This window comes from Pseudophryne corroboree, chromosome 3 (genome assembly GCF_028390025.1).
Source record: "Pseudophryne corroboree isolate aPseCor3 chromosome 3, aPseCor3.hap2, whole genome shotgun sequence".
NCBI lineage: Eukaryota > Metazoa > Chordata > Amphibia > Anura > Myobatrachidae > Pseudophryne > Pseudophryne corroboree.
This window is the reverse complement of record NC_086446.1, coordinates 437,617,022-437,636,995: the sequence shown is the minus strand read 5'-3', so window position 1 is coordinate 437,636,995 and position 19,974 is coordinate 437,617,022. Positions and strand designations below refer to the sequence as shown.

Below are 19,974 nucleotides of genomic sequence, written 5' to 3'. Positions count from 1 at the left end.
CGCACAGCTGCAGTGCTGTGCGCTACCTTGGTGAAGACAGAGTCTTCATGCCGCCGATTTTCCGGACCATCTTCTTGCTTCTGGCTCTGTAAGGGGGACGGCGGCGCGGCTCCGGGACCGAACATCAAGGCTGGGCCTGCGGTCGATCCCTCTGGAGCTAATGGTGTCCAGTAGCCTAAGAAGCCCAATCCGGCTGCAAGCAGGCGAGTTCGCTTCTTCTCCCCTTAGTCCCTCGCTGCAGTGAGCCTGTTGCCAGCAGGTCTCACTGAAAATAACAAATTCTAAGACTATAACTTTCTAAGAGCTCAGGAGAGCCCCTAGTGTGCATCCAACCTCGGCCGGGCACGAAATCTAACTGAGGCTTGGAGGAGGGTCATAGTGGGAGGAGCCAGTGCACACCAGGTAGTCTAAGATCTTTCTAGAGTGCCCAGCCTCCTTCGGAGCCCGCTATTCCCCCATGGTCCTTACGGAGTTCCCAGCATCCACTAGGACGTTAGAGAAAATAAGAATTTACTTACCGATAATTCTATTTCTCATAGTCCGTAGTGGATGCTGGGGACTCCGAAAGGACCATGGGGAATAGCGGCTCCGCAGGAGACTGGGCACAAAAGTAAAAAGCTTTAGGACTACCTGGTGTGCACTGGCTCCTCCCCCTATGACCCTCCTCCAAGCCTCAGTTAGGATACTGTGCCCGGACGAGCGTACACAATAAGGAAGGATTTTGAATCCCGGGTAAGACTCTTACCAGCCACACCAATCACACCGTACAACTTGTGATCTGAACCCAGTTAACAGCATGATAACAGAAGGAGCCTCTGAAAAGATGGCTCACAACAACAAGAACCCGATTTTTGTAACAATAACTATGTACAAGTAATGCAGACAATCCGCACTTGGGATGGGCGCCCAGCATCCACTACGGACTATGAGAAATAGAATTATCGGTAAGTAAATTCTTATTTTCTCTAACGTCCTAGTGGATGCTGGGGACTCCGAAAGGACCATGGGGATTATACCAAAGCTCCCAAACGGGCGGGAGAGTGCGGATGACTCTGCAGCACCGAATGAGAGAACTCCAGGTCCTCCTCAGCCAGGGTATCAAATTTGTAGAATTTAGCAAACGTGTTTGCCCCTGACCAAGTAGCTGCTCGGCAAAGTTGTAAAGCCGAGACCCCTCGGGCAGCCGCCCAAGATCAGCCCACTTTCCTTGTGGAATGGGCTTTTACAGATTTTGGCTGTGGCAGGCCTGCCACAGAATGTGCAAGCTGAATTGTACTACAAATCCAACGAGCAATAGTCTGCTTAGAAGCAGGAGCACCCAGCTTGTAGGGTGCATACAGGATAAACAGCGAGTCAGATTTTCTGACTCCAGCCGTCCTGGAAACATATATTTTCAGGGCCCTGACTACGTCCAGTAACTTGGAATCCTCCAAGTCCCTAGTAGCCGCAGGCACCACAATAGGCTGGTTTAAGTGAAATGCTGAAACCACCTTAGGGAGAAATTGAGGACGAGTCCTCTATTCTGCCCTGTCCGTATGAAAAATTAGGTAAGGGCTTTTATAGGATAAAGCCGCCAATTCTGAAACACGCCTGGCTGAAGCCAGGGCTAACAGCATTACCACTTTCCATGTGAGATATTTTAAGTCCACAGTGGTGAGTGGTTCAAACCAATGTGATTTTAGGAACCCCAAAACTACATTGAGATCCCAAGGTGCCACTGGAGGCACAAAAGGAGGCTGTATATGCAGTACTCCCTTGACAAACGTCTGAACTTCAGGAACAGAAGCTAGTTCTTTTTGGAAGAATATTGACAGGGCCGAAATTTGAACCTTAATGGACCCTAATTTTAGGCCCATAGACAGTCCTGTTCGCAGGAAATGCAGGAATCGACCCAGTTGAAATTCCTCTGTAGGGGCCTTCCTGGCCTCGCACCACGCAACCTATTTTCGCCAAATACGGTGATAATGTTGTACGGTCACATCCTTCCTGGCTTTGATCAGGGTAGGGATGACTTCATCCGGAATGCCTTTTTCCTTCAGGATCCGGCGTTCAACCGCCATGCCGTCAAACGCAGCCGCGGTAAGTCTTGGAACAGACATGGTCCCTGCTGGAGCAGGTCCTTTCTTAGAGGTAGAGGCCATGGGTCTTCCGTGAGCATCTCTTGAATTTCCGGGTACCAAGTCCTTCTTGGCCAATCCGGAGCCACGAGTATAGTCTTTACTCCTCTCCTTCTTATGATTCTCAGTACTTTTGGTATGAGAGGAAGAGGAGGGAACACATACACTGACTGGTACACCCACGGTGTTACCAGAGCGTCCACAGCTATTGCCTGAGGGTCCCTTGACCTGGCGCAATATCTGTCCAGTTTTTTGTTGAGGCGGGACGCCATCATGTCCACCTTTGGTTTTTCCCAACGGTTCACAATCATGTGGAAGACTTCTGGGTGAAGTCCCCACTCCCCCGGGTGAAGATCGTGTCTGCTGAGGAAGTCTGCTTCCCAGTTGTCCACTCCCGGAATGAACACTGCTGACAGTGCTATCACATGATTTTCCGCCCAGCGAAGAATCCTTGCCACTTCCGTCATTGCCCTCCTGCTTCTTGTGCCGCCCTGTCTGTTTACGTGGGCGACTGCCGTGATGTTGTCCGACTGGATCAACACCGGCTGACCCTGAAGCAGAGGTCTTGCCTGACTTAGGGCATTGTGAATGGCCCTGAGTTCCAGGATATTTATGTGAAGTGATGTTTCCATGCTTGACCACAAGCCCTGGAAATTTCTTCCCTGTGTGACTGCTCCCCAGCCCCTCAGGCTGGCATCCGTGGTCACCAGGACCCAATCCTGAATGCCGAATCTGCGGCCCTCTAGGAGATGAGCACTCTGTAACCACCACAGGAGAGACACCCTTGTCCTTGGAGACAGGGTTATCCGCTGATGCATTTGAAGATGCGATCCGGACCATTTGTCCAGCAGATCCCACTGAAAAGTTCTTGCGTGGAATCTGCCGAATGGAATCGCTTCGTAAGAAGCCACCATCTTTCCCAGGACCCTTGTGCATTGATGTACTGACACTTGGCCTGGTCTTAGGAGGTTCCTGACTAGGTCGGATAACTCCCTGGCTTTCTCTTCCGGGAGAAACACCTTTTTCTGTACTGTGTCCAGAATCATTCCTAGGAACAGCAGACGTGTCGTCGGAATCAGCTGCGATTTTGGAATATTTAGAATCCATCCGTGCTGTCGTAGTACTACTTGAGATAGTGCTACTCCGACCTCTAACTGTTCTCTGGACCTTGCCCTTATCAGGAGATCGTCCAAGTAAGGGATAATTAAGACGCCTTTTCTTCGAAGAAGAATCATCATTTCGGCCATTACCTTGGTAAAGACCCGGGTGCCGTGGACAATCCAAACGGCAGCGTCTGAAACTGATAGTGACAGTTCTGTACCACAAACCTGAGGTACCCTTGGTGAGAAGGGCAAATTGGGACATGGAGGTAAGCATCCTTGATGTCCAGAGACACCATATAGTCCCCTTCTTCCAGGTTCGCTATCACTGCTCTGAGTGACTCCATCTTGAACTTGAACCTTTTTATGTAAGTGTTCAAGGATTTCAGATTTAAAATGGGTCTCACCGAGCCGTCCGGCTTCGGTACCACAAACAGCGTGGAATAATACCCCTTTCCCTGTTGTAGGAGGGGTACCTTGATTATCACTTGCTGGGAATACAGCTTGTGAATGGCTTCCAATACCGCCTCCCTGTCGGGGGGAGACGTTGGTAAATCAGACTTCAGGAACCGGCGAGGGGGAGACGTCTCGAATTCCAATTTGTACCCCTGAGATACTACCTGCAGGATCCAGGGGTCCACTTGCGAGTGAGCCCACTGCGCGCTGAAATTCTTGAGACGGGCCCCCACCGTCTTGCCTGAGTCCGCTTGTAAGGCCCCAGCGTCATGCTGAGGACTTGGCAGAAGCGGGGGAGGGCTTCTGTTCGTGGGAAGAGGCTGTCTGCTGCAGTCTTTTTTCCCCTTCCTCTGCCCCGGAGCAGATATGAGTGGCCTTTTGCCCGCTTGCCCTTATGGGGACGAAAGGACTGAGCCTGAAAAGACGGTATCTTTTTCTGCTGTGAGGTGACTTGGGGTGAAAAGGTGGATTTCCCAGCCGTTGCCGTGGCCACCAGGTCCGATAGACCGACCCCAAATAACTCCTCCCCTTTATACGGCAATACTTCCATATGCCGTTTGGAATCCGCATCACCTGACCACTGTCGCGTCCATAACCCTCTTCTGGCAGAAATGGACATCGCACTTACTCTTGATGCCAGAGTGCAAATATCCCTCTGTGCATCACGCATATATAGAAATGCATCCTTTAAATGCTCTATAGTCAATAATATATTGTCCCTGTCCAGGGTATCAATATTTTCAGTCAGGGAATCCGACCAAGCCACCCCAGCACTGCACATCCAGGCTGAGGCGATTGCTGGTCGCAGTATAATACCAGTATGTGTGTATATACTTTTTAGGATATTTTCCAGCTTCCTATCAGCTGGTTCCTTGAGGGCGGCCGTATCAGGAGACGGTAACGCCACTTGTTTTGATAAGCGTGTGAGCGCCTTATCCACTCTAGGGGGTGTTTCCCAACGCGCCCTAACCTCTGGCGGGAAAGGGTATAATGCCAATAATTTTTTAGAAATTAGCAGTTTTTTATCGGGGGAAACCCACGCTTCATCACACACCTCATTTAATTCATCTGATTCAGGAAAAACTACGGGTAGTTTTTTCACACCCCACATAATACCCTTTTTTGTGGTACTTGTATCAGAAATGTTCAAAACCTCCTTCATTGCCGTGATCATGTAACGTGTGGCCCTACTGGAAAATACGTTAGTTTCCTCACCGTCGACACTGGAGTCAGTGTCCGTGTCAGTGTCTGTATCGACCTGAGGTAACGGGCGTTTTATAGCCCCTGACGGTGTTTGAGACGCCTGTACAGGTATTAACTGATTTGCCGGCTGTCTCATGTCGTCAACAGTCTTTTGTAAAGTGCCGACACTATCACGTAATTCTTTCCATAAGACCATCCAGTCAGGTGTCGACTCCCTAGGGGGTGACATCACTAACACAGGCAATTGCTCCGCCTCAACACCATTTTCCTCCTCATACATGTCGACACAGCGTACCGACACACAGCACACACACAGGGAATGCTCTGATAGAGGACAGGACCCCACTAGCCCTTTGGGGAGACAGAGGGAGAGTTTGCCAGCACACACGAGAGCGCTATATATATATATATACAGGGATAACCTTATATAAGTGTTTTTCCCTAATATAGCTGCTGTATATATTAATATGCCAATTTAGTGCCCCCCCTCTCTTGTTTTACCCTGTTTCTGTAGTGCAGGACTGCAGGGGAGAGTCAGGGAGCCTTCCTCCAACGGAGCTGTGAGGAAAAAATGGCGCCAGTGTGCTGAGGAGATAGGCTCCGCCCCCTTCACGGCGGCCTTTCTCCCGCTTTTTAATGGAAAAATTGGCAGGGGTTAAATGCATCCATATAGCCCAGGAGCTATATGTTATGTATTTTTTGCCAAAAAAAGTTTTTTTATTGCGTCTCTGGGCGCCCCCCCCCAGCGCCCTGCACCCTCAGTGACCGGAGTGGGAAGTGTGCTGAGAGCAATGGCGCACAGCTGCGGTGCTGTGCGCTACCTTATTGAAGACAGGACGTCTTCTGCCGCCGATTTTCCGGACCTCTTCACTCTTCTGGCTCTGTAAGGGGGCCGGCGGCGCGGCTTCGGGACCCATCCATGGCTGGGCCTGTGATCGTCCCTCTGGAGCTAATGTCCAGTAGCCTAAGAAGCCCAATCCACTCTGCACGCAGGTGAGTTCGCTTCTTCTCCCCTTAGTCCCTCGGTGCAGTGAGCCCGTTGCCAGCAGGTCTCACTGAAAATAAAAAACCTACTTTAAACTTTTACACTAAGCAGCTCAGGAGAGCCCCTTAGCCTGCACCCGTCTCGTTCGGGCACAAAAATCTAACTAGGGCTTGGAGGAGGGTCATAGGAGGAGGAGCCAGTGCACACCAGGTAGTCCTAAAGCTTTTTACTTTTGTGCCCAGTCTCCTGCGGAGCCGCTATTCCCCATGGTCCTTTCGGAGTCCCCAGCATCCACTAGGACGTTAGAGAAAGAATGACTAAATTATCAAGAAAGAGGAATAGAGCATCACCTGTTCCGTATGACATTGAATACTATCTCCACCAGATCTCACCCGGTGTCTAAGTAAGGACAGAGGGGTAGATGTATTAATCTGGAGAAGGCATAAGGAAGTGATAAACAAGTGATATGTGCAAGGTGATAAAGGCACCAGCCAATCAGATCCTAACTGTTCATTTACATAATGGAGCTGATTGGCTGGTGTCTTTATCACCTTGCATATATCACTGGTTTATCACTTCCTTATGCCTTCTCCAGGTTAATACATCTGCCCCAGAATCACTTGATCCAATTTCAAGTGGTGCCTCAAAAGAGTGCAAAACAGAAATACACAAAATCCGTAGTAATAGCCTTTCCCTGCACCTAGGAAGTGTGGTGAATGAAGACTAACTGCAGTGCAATCAACCTACCATAGTACTCAACATGTACCACTATACAATTGATCTTTAGTTCTAGGGCGACCCAAGTATGTACTAGGTAGTGCTTTAAAAATGGATCACTAGGTGTCTCAAGAGGGAGGCTGCCTCAGAATAGGCGCCTATCACAGGAGGCTATGGCAGATATCACAGCGCCTCCCCAAAATAAAGTTAAGTTGCCAGGATATTTCAACAAATTCAGGGTATTTTGTTGTTGCTGAACACAAAAATTTATGTTTTTTCCCCCCCAGTTTGGCTCCAGTTCTTAAGATAATGGATGTCCTCAATTAATAGGGAACTTAACTATAGAAGGTGCATATGGGAATCTACCAGAATATTCTAGAATGTGAGACACACAAATATTCTAAGTGTTCACTCCACAATCACTCTAGAATATTCCCCCTTCGTATATAAGTGATTGTTCACTACCAGTTGACAGCTGAGCAGCTCATGTTGTCTATTTTGTTTTTTCTTATTTCTCTTCCGGTTATCCCAAAAATTAGAGTCAATCTAGCAAAAATTATGTCATAATAGGAATCAACACCAGAATGTTACCCCAAAATTGTTGTAATAATATACTTGCCAATAAAATGAAAGTTGATTAGTCTAATGCAATCAGCAGCTCCTGGGTGCGTCTCTGGCATAACCAGACATTAAAGGGGGTCCCCTGAACCTGTGATTAGGGCCCATGAGCACCTGCAGCTGACACTCATCTGGGGCCAGGAGAAGGCTTTGGTGGGGGAGATAGATATCAGCTGCTGACGCTGTCCTAACACTCACGCCCCGTAATCTGACTGCTTAGATTCAGGCAACCTAAAATGGGATCCAGTCAGCATACCAGCGTTTGGTATGCCAGCAGGAGGAATACAGACGGCGAAATCCCGACACTGGTCAGAAGACAGACGCTGGGATTCCGACATGGATCACAATGCCGGCACTGGCATCCCAATTGTAGGTATGCCAGGGCGGTTTAGGATCAAGCTGAGAGAGGGGTGGGGGGTAGAGATAGGCTGCGGGAAGGGAGGGTTAGGCACCAAGAAAGGGGTGGTGGTGGTTAGGCTTAAGGTGCGGGGAGGGTTAGACTACTTACCAACCAGGTCTACTCCTCAGCCTCCCTTCTAGAGCCACAGTATGCAATGCCCACTCAGATAGGACAAAGGAGGAAAAACGTACATGTCTGTTATCTGCTTAATAAAAGATCTAGATCAGTGGTGGCCAACCCGTGGCTCTCGAGCCGCAAGCAGACCTTTCTATCTCCGCATGCGGCTCATAAGCTCCCGCGGCGCCTCCCACTGCCCTACTCTGCACTGTCCGGCGCTGGCCCGTAAGCCAATCAAAGCTCGCGGAACGGCAGCCAATCAGGAGTCTTAGCTGCCGGTCCACGAACTCTGATTGGCTCACGGACTGGCGCCTAATTAGAGAGAATCAACACCGCCGGAGAGTGTTGTGACTGAGGGTCAGGAGAGGCGCACGCTGCGCTCTCCTACCCTCACAAGCAGCAGACTGAGCAGAGCAGCAGCACTGCGGTGAGCAGCACTTGGGGGAGCACAGTGTGACGACATGTGTATCTGACACTGGGAGTATATCTGGCACTGGGGGGGAATGTGTATCTGGCACTGATGGCATATCTGGCACTGGGGGGGGGGGGAGGCATGTGTATCTGGCACTGGGGGCATATCTGGCACTGGGGGAACGTGTATCTGCCACTGGGGGCATATTTGGCACTTGGGAGACGTGTAGCTGGCATATCTGGCACTGGGGGACATGTGTTTCTGGCACTGGAGGCATATCTGGCACTGGGGGGATGTGTATCTGGCACCGGGGGCATATCTGGCACTGGGGAGATGTGTAGCTGGCAGTGGGGGCATATCTGGCACTTGGGAGACGTGCAGCTGACAGTGGGGGCATATTTGGCACTTGGGAGACGTGTAGCTGACAGTGGGGGCATATTTGGCACTGGGGGCATATCTGGCACTGGGGGACATGTGTTTCTGGCACTGGAGGCATATCTGGCACTGGGGGGACGCATATCTGGCACTGGGGGCATATCTGGCGCTGGGGAGATGGGGAGATGTGTAGATGGCAGTGGGGGGCATATCTGGCACTGGGGAGACGTGTAGCTGACAGTGGGGGCTTATTTTGCACTGGGGGCATATCTGGCATGGGGGGACGTGTTATCTGGCACTGGGGGGACGTGTATCTGGCACTGGGGGCATATCTGGCACTGGGGAGATGTGTAGCTAGCAGTGGGGGCATATCTGGCACTCGGGGCATATTTGGCACTGTGGGTATATCTGGCACTGGGGTGACATGTGTATCTTACACTGGGGGCATATCTGGCACTGGGAAGATGTGTATCTGGCAGTGGGGGCATATCTGGCACTATGGGGACATATATGTATCTGGCACTGAGGAGGAATATATGTATCTGGCACTGTGGAGGAATATATGTATCTGGCACTGTGGGGGCACCCTTTTTTTGGTGTTTTTATATGTATGTGGCACTGTACAGGGGCTTTATTTGTATGTGGCACTGTACAACATGACTAAAAATGGGGTTATGACACAAGGTCATACTCCTGCAAACGTCAAACCGAAAGGTGTGCGCATAAAAATGTGGTGTGGCTTTGTGACAACTATGCCACGCCCCTGTTTTTGCTTGTGCGCCTTCAGCGCGCACATGATATGGCTCTTACCCTTGACTACAGATCTTTTCTGGCACTTTGCCACTGACTGGTTGGCCACCCCTGATCTAGATCTTTAAAACTGTTATACTGCCATATATTATTAGTCTGTTAGATGCAAGTGGACTCAGCTGCTGTGACAAAATAGCACCAATGTAAAAGCGCAGTTTGCAGTCTTCATTAATTATTATTATTCCTAGTATACAAAGACCTTGATATTAGGTGTTTAACAAGCATGTTAATTTTCTTTTTTGAATGTCAGAATCCAACTGTTTAAGCGACTGAACCTAGACACACATGGTTTCAGGCAAAGTTTTCTTTTGAATCAATAACACCATTCCCTACACTGACCACAAGGATAGATGGGTGGTCTTCAGTATGCCGAATGTCGGGATCCCGGCGCACAGTATACCGGCGCCGGGATCCCGACACCCGGCATACGACAGATATTCTCCCTCGTGGGGGTCCACGACCCGCCCTGGAGGGAAAATAAATTGCGTGGTGCGCCACCGTGCCCGCAAGGGGCTCCTTTGCGCTCGCCACGCTGTCGGTATGCCGGCGGTCGGGTTCCCGGCGCCGGTATGCTGGTCGCCGGGAGCCCGGCTGCCGGCATACCATGCTACACCCGGATAGATATTCCATACACAGTACACTACTGTGAGGCTTACAACCAAAATTTTAAGTTCTGATCAACGCAGGGCAAAGGTCCAAGGTTTTGTCTATACTTGTCATTTCTCAACACCCGAGTGCATAACACAAATGGTGACCAATGCAGTAAACTAGTTATAAAAATATTTTGTAAAGTAAATGTGTGATATACAGCATAAAGGCAAACTAAACATTGTAACTGAAAATAAGATTTTACTTACCGATAAATCTATTTCTCGTAGTCCGTAGTGGATGCTGGGGACTCCGTCAGGACCATGGGGATTAGCGGCTCCGCAGGAGACAGGGCACAAAAATAAAGCTTTAGGATCAGGTGGTGTGCACTGGCTCCTCCCCCTATGACCCTCCTCCAAGCCTCAGTTAGGATACTGTGCCCGGACGAGCGTACACAATAAGGAAGGATTTTGAATCCCGGGTAAGACTCATACCAGCCACACCAATCACACCGTACAACTTGTGATCTGAACCCAGTTAACAGTATGACAACGTAGGAGCCTCTGAACAGACGGCTCACAACAAGAACAACCCGATTTTTTTGTAACAATAACTATGTACAAGTATTGCAGACAATCCGCACTTGGGATGGGCGCCCAGCATCCACTACGGACTATGAGAAATAGATTTATCGGTAAGTAAAATCTTATTTTCTCTAACGTCCTAGTGGATGCTGGGGACTCCGTCAGGACCATGGGGATTATACCAAAGCTCCCAAACGGGCGGGAGAGTGCGGATGACTCTGCAGCACCGAATGAGAGAACTCCAGGTCCTCTTTAGCCAGGGTATCAAATTTGTAGAATTTTACAAACGTGTTCTCCCCAGACCACGTAGCTGCTCGGCAGAGTTGTAATGCCGAGACCCCTCGGGCAGCCGCCCAGGATGAGCCCACCTTCCTTGTGGAATGGGCCTTGACAGATTTAGGCTGTGGCAGGCCTGCCACAGAATGTGCAAGTTGAATTGTGCTACAAATCCAACGAGCAATCGTCTGCTTAGAAGCAGGAGCACCCAGCTTGTTGGGTGCATACAGTATAAACAGCGAGTCAGATTTTCTGACTCCAGCCGTCCTTGAAATATATATTTTCAATGCCCTGACAACGTCCAGCAACTTGGAATCCTCCAAATCGCTAGTAGCCGCAGGCACCACAATAGGCTGGTTCAGGTGAAACGCTGACACCACCTTAGGCAGAAAATGAGGACGCGTCCGCAGTTCTGCCCTGTCCGAATGGAAAATCAGATATGGGCTTTTATACGATAAAGCCGCCAATTCTGACACTCTCCTGGCTGAAGCCAGGGCCAGTAGCATGGTTACTTTCCATGTAAGATATTTCAAATCCGCCGATTTGAGTGGCTCAAACCAATGGGATTTGAGAAAATCCAAAACTACATTAAGGTCCCACGGAGCCACTGGGGGCACCACCGGGGGCTGTATATGTAGTACTCCTTTTACAAAAGTCTGGACTTCAGGAACTGAAGCCAATTCTTTCTGGAAGAAAATCGACAGGGCCGAAATTTGAACCTTAATGGACCCCAACTTGAGGCCCATAGACAATCCTGTTTGCAGGAAATGTAGGAATCGACCCAATTGAAATTCCTCCGTGGGGGCCTTCCTGGCCTCACACCACGCAACATATTTTCTCCAAATGCGGTGATAATGTTGTGCAGTCACCTCCTTCCTGGCTTTAACCAGTGTAGGAATGACCTCTTCTGGAATGCCTTTTTCCCTTAGAATTCGGCGTTCAACCGCCACGCCGTCAAACGCAGCCGCGGTAAGTCTTGGAATAGACACGGTCCCTGCTGAATCAGGTCCCGTCTTAGAGGTAGAGGCCACGGATTTTCCGTGAGCATCTCCTGAAGTTCCGGGTACCAAGTTCTTCTTGGCCAATCCGGAGCCACGAGTATCGTTCTTACTCCCCTTTGCCGTATAATTCTCAGTACTTTGGGTATGAGAGGCAGAGGAGGAAACACATACACTGACTGGAACACACACGGTGTTACCAGAGCGTCCACAGCTATTGCTTGAGGGTCTCTTGACCTGGCGCAATACCTGTCCAGTTTTTTGTTGAGGCGAGACGCCATCATATCCACCTTTGGTTTTTCCCAACGGTTCACAATCATGTGGAAGACTTCTGGATGAAGTCCCCACTCTCCCGGGTGTAGATCGTGTCTGCTGAGGAAGTCTGCTTCCCAGTTGTCCACTCCCGGAATGAACACTGCTGACAGTGCTATCACATGATCTTCCGCCCAGCGAAGAATCCTTGCAGCTTCTGCCATTGCTCTCCTGCTTCTTGTGCCGCCCTGTCTGTTTACGTGGGCGACTGCCGTGATGTTGTCCGACTGGATCAACACCGGCTGACCCTGAAGCAGGGGTTTTGCCAGGCTTAGAGCATTGTAAATCGCTCTTAGCTCCAGTATATTTATGTGAAGAGACATCTCCAGGCTTGACCATACTCCCTGGAAGTTTCTTCCCTGTGTGACCGCTCCCCAGCCTCTCAGACTGGCATCCGTGGTCACCAGGACCCAGTCCTGTATGCCGAATCTGCGGCCTTCTAACAGATGAGCACTCTGCAACCACCACAGAAGGGACACCCTTGTCCGTGGCGATAAGGTTATCCGCTGATGCATCTGCAGATGCGATCCGGACCATTTGTCCAGCAGATCCCACTGAAAAGTTCGTGCGTGGAATCTGCCGAATGGGATTGCTTCGTAAGAAGCCACCATCTTTCCCAGGACTCTTGTGCATTGATGCACAGACACTTTTCCTGGTTTTAGGAGGTTCCTGACAAGTTCGGATAACTCCTTGGCTTTCTCCTCCGGAAGAAACACCTTTTTCTGAACCGTGTCCAGAATCATTCCCAGGAACAGCAGACGTGTTGTCGGGGTCAACTGAGATTTTGGAAAATTCAGAATCCACCCGTGTTGTTGCAGCACTACTTGGGTTAGTGCTACTCCGTCCTCCAGCTGTTCTCTGGACCTTGCCCTTATCAGGAGATCGTCCAAGTAAGGGATAATTAATACGCCTCTTCTTCGCAGAAGAATCATCATTTCGGCCATTACCTTGGTAAAGACCCGAGGTGCCGTGGACAATCCAAACGGCAGCGTCTGAAACTGATAATGACAGTTTTGCACCACGAACCTGAGGTACCCTTGATGTGAAGGGCAAATTGGGACATGCAGGTAAGCATCTTTTATGTCCAGGGACACCATAAAGTCCCCTTCTTCCAGATTCGCTATCACTGCTCTGAGTGATTCCATCTTGAAACTGAATTTTTGTATGTACAGGTTCAAAGATTTCAGATTTAGAATAGGTCTTACCGAGCCGTCCGGCTTCGGTACCACAAATAGCGTGGAGTAATACCCCTTTCCCTGTTGTAGGAGGGGTACCTTGACTATCACCTGCTGAGAAAACAGCTTGTGAATGGCTTCCAATACCGTCGCCCTGTCTGAGGGAGACGTTGGCAAAGCAGACTTTAGGAACCGGCGAGGGGGAGACTTCTCGAATTCCAACCTGTAACCCTGAGATACTACCTGCAGGATCCAGGGGTCCACCTGTGAGCAAGCCCACTGCGCGCTGAAATTCTTGAGTCGACCCCCCACCGTTCCTGAGTCCGCTTGTAAAGCCCCAGCGTCATGCTGAGGGCTTTGCAGAACCCGCGGAGGGCTTCTGTTCCTGGGAAGGAGCTGCTTGCTGCCCTCTCTTACCCTTTCCTCTGCCTCGGGGCAGATATGACTGTCCTTTTGCCCGCTTGTTCTTATAGGACCGAAAGGACTGCGGCTGAAAAGACGGTGTCTTTTTCTGTTGGGAGGGGGTCTGAGGTAAAAAGGTGGATTTCCCGGCCGTTGCCGTGGCCACCAGATCCGATAGACCGACGCCAAATAATTCCTCCCCTTTATACGGCAATACTTCCATATGCCGTTTGGAATCCGCATCACCTGACCACTGTCGTGTCCATAAACTTCTTCTGGCAGATATGGACATCGCACTTACTCTCGATGCCAGAGTGCAAATATCCCTCTGAGCATCTCGCATATAAAGAAAAGCATCCTTTAATTGCTCTAAAGTCTGTAAAATACTGTCCCTATCCAGGGTATCAATATTTTCAGTCAGGGAATCCGACCAGACCACCCCAGCACTGCACATCCAGACTGAGGCGATGGCTGGTCGCAGTATAACACCAGTATGTGTGTATATACTTTTTAGGGTAGTTTCCAGCCTCCTATCAGCTGGATCCTTGAGGGCGGCCGTATCAGGAGACGGTAACGCCACTTGTTTTGATAAGCGTGTGAGCGCCTTATCCACCTTAGGGGGTGTTTCCCAGCGCGCCCTAACCTCTGGCGGGAAAGGGTATAATGCCAATAACTTTTTTGAAATTAGCCCTTTTCTATCTGGGTTAACCCACGCTTCATCACATACATCATTCAATTCCTCTGATTCAGGAAAAACTACAGGTAGTTTTTTCACCCCCCACATAATACCCCTTTTTGTGGTACTTGTAGTATCAGAGATATGCAAAGCCTCCTTCATTGCCGTGATCATATAACGTGTGGCCCTACTGGAAAATACGTTTGTTTCTTCACCGTCGACACTAGATTCAGTGTCAGTGTCTGGGTCTGTATCGACCGACTGAGGTAAAGGGCGTTTTACAGCCCCTGACGGTGTCTGAGACGCCTGGGCAGGTACTAACTGGTTTGACGGCCGTATCATGTCGTCAACTGATTTTTGTAATGTGCTGACATTATCACGTAATTCCATAAACAAAGCCATCCATTCCGGTGTCGACTCCCTAGGGGGTGACATCACCATTACCGGCAATTGCTCTGCCTCCACACCAACATCGTCCTCATACATGTCGACACACACGTACCGACACACAGCAGACACACAGGGAATGCTCTATTGAAGACAGGACCCCACTAGCCCTTTGGGGAGACAGAGGGAGAGTTTGCCAGCACACACCCAAGCGCTATAATATATATGGGAACAACCCTATATAAGTGTTGTATCCTTATAGCAGCTTAAATATAGTAATATCGCCCAAAAAAGTGCCCCCCCTCTCTGTTTTACCCTGTTTCTGTAGTGCAGTGCAGGGGAGAGTCCTGGGAGCCTTCCTCACAGCGGAGCTGAGCAGGAAAATGGCGCTGTGTGCTGAGGAGAATAAGCCCCGCCCCCTATTTCGGCGGGCTCTTCTCCGGAGTTTGTGAGATCTGGCAGGGGTTAAATACATCCATATAGCCTCAAGGGCTATATGTGATGTATTTTTAGCCATAAAAAGGTATTATACATTGCTGCCCAGGGCGCCCCCCCAGCGCCCTGCACCCTCCGTGACCGCTGTGTGAAGTGTGCTGACAACAATGGCGCACAGCTGCAGTGCTGTGCGCTACCTTAGGAAGACTGAAAAGTCTTCTGCCGCCTGCTTCTGGACCTCTTCCATCTTCGGCATCTGCAAGGGGGGTCGGCGGCGCGGCTCCGGGACGAACCCCAGGGTGAGACCTGTGTTCAGACTCCCTCTGGAGCTAATGGTGTCCAGTAGCCTAAGAAGCCAATCCATCCTGCACGCAGGTGAGTTCACTTCTCTCCCCTAAGTCCCTCGATGCAGTGAGCCTGTTGCCAGCAGGACTCACTGAAAATAAAAAACCTAAAAACTTTTTCTAAGCAGCTCTTTAGGAGAGCCACCTAGATTGCACCCTGCTCGGACGGGCACAAAAACCTAACTGAGGCTTGGAGGAGGGTCATAGGGGGAGGAGCCAGTGCACACCACCTGATCCTAAAGCTTTATTTTTGTGCCCTGTCTCCTGCGGAGCCGCTAATCCCCATGGTCCTGACGGAGTCCCCAGCATCCACTAGGACGTTAGAGAAAGGTAGATTAAAATGGATAACTTTTATGAGGTTTATTTCAAATTGCATTTTTTTCTATTGAAATGGAAACTTACATGCCTGAGGAGAGACTCTTCACCAAGAGCTCTGACCAAACCTTTTGTGTCCATCTGTCCAAGCCTCAGCAAATACAACGGACGACCATCTGAAAAGGTTACACATCATTATAGTCGGCCCAACATTATATGCCAGAGCAAGTAAAGTGAATTCAGGGATGGATATAAAAAAACTGGAGTTTCTACTACAAACTGCAGCTCATGAACTTAAAAGGCCTCATTGGGGCATTTAGAACAATTTTTAAGTTGGTGTTCCAAAGTAAGGTTATTTCTGTGCGCCAATTAAAATGGAGAAATATTTTCCTCTTAAAATGGGCAAAATAGTTTCATAATGCTTCTCATTTTGCGTCCTTCATCTCCAGGCTCATATAACTGTCTGAACATTTGCGCAAGTTATTATTTCTTTCCAGTGATCATTTAATTACAGAAAGCAGATAAAAAAACAATGGATAAAAAATTGTTTGTTTTTGCCACACGTATACAATGTGCTGCAGCAATTTGCCCATCAGAACGGCTGCATATTTGGATAATCTTGAAAAAATAAGAATTTACTCACCGGTAATTCTATTTCTCGTAGTCCGTAGTGGATGCTGGGAACTCCGTAAGGACCATGGGGAATAGCGGGCTCCGAAGGAGGCTGGGCACTCTAGAAAGATCTTAGACTACCTGGTGTGCACTGGCTCCTCCCACTATGACCCTCCTCCAAGCCTCAGTTAGGTACTGTGCCCGGACGAGCGTACACAATAAGGAAGGATTTTGAATCCCGGGTAAGACTCATACCAGCCACACCAATCACACCGTACAACTCGTGATATGAAACACAGTTAACAGTATGAAACAATAGAGCCTCTCAACAGATGGCTCAACAATAACCCGATTTAGTTAACAATAACTATGTACAAGTATTGCAGATAAACCGCACTTGGGATGGGCGCCCAGCATCCACTACGGACTACGAGAAATAGAATTACCGGTGAGTAAATTCTTATTTTCTCTAACGTCCTAGTGGATGCTGGGAACTCCGTAAGGACCATGGGGATTATACCAAAGCTCCCAAACGGGCGGGAGAGTGCGGATGACTCTGCAGCACTGAATGAGAGAACTCCAGGTCCTCCTCAGCCAGGGTATCAAATTTGTAGAATTTTGCAAACGTGTTTGCCCCTGACCAAGTAGCTGCTCGGCAAAGTTGTAAAGCCGAGACCTCTCGGGCAGCCGCCCAAGAAGAGCCCACCTTCCTTGTGGAATGGGCATTGACAGATTTTGGCTGTGGCAGGCCTGCCACAGTATGTGCAAGCTGAATTGTACTACAAATCCAACGAGCAATAGTCTGCTTAGAAGCAGGAGCACCCAGCTTGTTAGGTGCATATAGGATAAACAGCGAGTCAGATTTTCTGACTCTAGCCGTTCTGGAAACATATATTTTCAGTGCCCTGACAACGTCTAGCAACCTGGAGTCCTCCAAGTCCCTAGTAGCCTAGGCACCACAAAAGGCTGGTTCAGGTGAAACGCTGACACCACCTTTGGGAGAAACTGGGGACGAGTCCTCAATTCTGCCCTATCCATATGGAAAATCAAATAAGGGCTTTTACAAGACAAAGCCGCCAACTTTGATACTCGCCTGGCAGAAGCCAAGGCCAATAACATAACCACCTTCCACGTGAGATATTTCAGATCCACGGTTTTAAGTGGTTCAAACCAATGTGATTTTAAGAAACTCAACACCACGTTGAGATCCCAAGGTGCCACAGGAGGCACAAACGGGGGCTGACTCTGCAGCACTCCTTTTATAAATGTCTGAACTTCAGGTACTGAAGCTAGTTCTTTTTGAAAGAAAATCGACAGAGCCGAGATCTGTACCTTAATGGAACCCAATTTAAGGCCCATAGTCACTCCTGCTTGCAGGAAATGCAGAAATCGACCTAGTTGAAATTCCTCTGTTGGGGCCCTTTCGGCCTCACACCATGCAACATATTTTCGCCATATGCGGTGATAATGAGTTGCTGTAACCTCTTTCCTGGCTTTAGTAAGCGTAGGAATGACTTCCTCCGGAATGCCCTTTTCCTTCAGGATCCGGCGTTCAACCGCCATGCCGACAAACGCAGCCGCGGTAAGTCTTGGAACAGACAGGGCCCCTGCTGCCGCAGGTCCTGTCTGAGTGGCAGAGGCCATGGGTCCTCTGATATAAATTCTTGAAGTTCTGAGTACCAAGCTCTTCTTGGCCATCCACGAGTATCGTTCTTACTCCTCGCCTTCTTATTATTCTCAGTACCTTTGGTATGAGAGGCAGAGGGGAGAACACATAAACCGACTGGTACACCCACGGTGTTACCAGAGCGTCCATAGCTATCGCCTGAGGGTCCCTTGACCCGGTGCAATATCTTTTATAGCTTTTTGTTGAGGCGGGACGCCATCATGTCCACCTGTGGCCTTTCCCAATGGTGTACAATCCTATTGGAAGACTTCTGGAGGAAGTCCCCATTCTCCCGGGTGGAGGTCGTGTCTGTTGAGAAGATCTGCTTCCCAGTTGTCCACTCCGGGAATGAACACTGCTGACAGTGCTAACACATGATTTTCCGCCTATCGGAGAATCCTTGTGGCTTCTGCCATCGCCATCCTGCTTCTTGTGCCGCCCTGTTGGTTTACATGGGCGACTGCCGTGATGTAGTCTGATTGGATCAGTACCGGCTGGTTTTGAAGCAGAGGCCTTGCTGGCCTCAGGGCATTGTAAATGGCCCTCAGGTCCAGAATATTTATGTGTAGGGAAATAACCTGACTTGACCAAAGTCCCTGGAAATTTCTTCCCTGTGTGACTGCCTCCCAGCCTCAAAGGCTGGAATCCATGGTCACTAGGACCTAGTCCTGTATGCCGAACCTGCGGCCCTCTTGAAGATGGGCACTCTGCAGCCACCACAGTAGAGATACCCTGGTCCTTGGAGACAGGGTTATCAGCCTATGCATCGGAAGATGCGATCCGGACCACTTGTCCAACAGGTCCCTCTGAAAAGTTCTTGTATGGAACCTGCCTAATGGGATTGCTTCGTAGGAAGCTACCATTTTTCCCAGGACTCGCGTGCAATGATGCACCGCTACCTATTTTGGCTTCAGGAGGTGTCTGACTAGAGATGACAACTCCTTGGCTTTCTCCTCCGGGAGAAACACTATTTCTGGTTTATGTCCAGAACCATCCCCAGGAACAGTAGACGTGTCATAGGAACCAGCTGTGACTTTGGACTGTTTAGAATCCAACCATGCTGTTGTAGCACTTTCCAAAATAGTGCTACCCCGACTACCAACTGCTCCTTGGACATCGCCCTTATAACGAGATTGTCCAAGTACGGGATAATTACAACTCCCTTTTTTTGAAGGAGTATCAACATTTCGGCCATTACCTTGATAAAACACCCTCGGTGCCATGTACAGTCCAAACGGCAGTGTCTGGACTTGGTAATGGTAATCCTGTACCACAATTCTGAGGTACTCCTGGCGAGGATGGTAAATGGGGACATGCAGGTAAGCATCCTTGATGTCCCAGGATACCATGTAATCCCCCTCGTCCAGGCTTGGAATAACCGCCCTGAGCGATTCCATCTTGAACTTGAATTTTTGTGTTCAAGGATTTTAAATATAAAATGGGTCACACCGAACCATGCGGTTTCGGTACCCCAACCCGTGTGGAATAGTAACCCCGTCCTTGTTGAAGTAGGGGCACCTTGAGTATTACCTGCTGGGAATACCGCTTATTAATTGCCTCTAGCACAGCCTCCCTGCCTGAGGGAGTTGTCAGCAAGGCATATTTTAGGAAACGGCTGGGGGGAGACATCTCGAATTCCAGCTTGTACCCCTGAAATACTACTTGAAAGAAACAGGGATCCACCTGTGAGCGAGCCCACTAATTGCTGAAATTTTTGAGACGGCCCCCCACCGTACCTGGCTACACCTGTGGAGCACCCGCGTCATGGTGTGGCCTCACAGGAGGCGGGGGAAGAATCTTGATTCTGGGAACAGGCTGACTGGTGCAGCTTTTTTCCCTCTACCCTTGTCTCTGTACAGAAAGGAAGCGCCATTTGACCCGCTTGCTTTTCTGA

General features: G+C 49.5%; 1 protein-coding gene across 3 annotated transcripts in view; it reads right to left on the bottom strand.

The window, feature by feature from the left end:
* Window positions 1-19,974, bottom strand: part of SEC14L1 (SEC14 like lipid binding 1) — a 202,778-nt gene that overhangs the window by 20,381 nt on the left and 162,423 nt on the right. For all 3 annotated transcript variants that reach the window (XM_063960441.1, XM_063960443.1, XM_063960442.1), the window contains one exon: window positions 15,890-15,978. In XM_063960441.1, coding sequence (XP_063816511.1) covers window positions 15,890-15,978 — 89 coding nt within the window. The remainder of the gene's footprint in view (window positions 1-15,889; window positions 15,979-19,974) is intronic.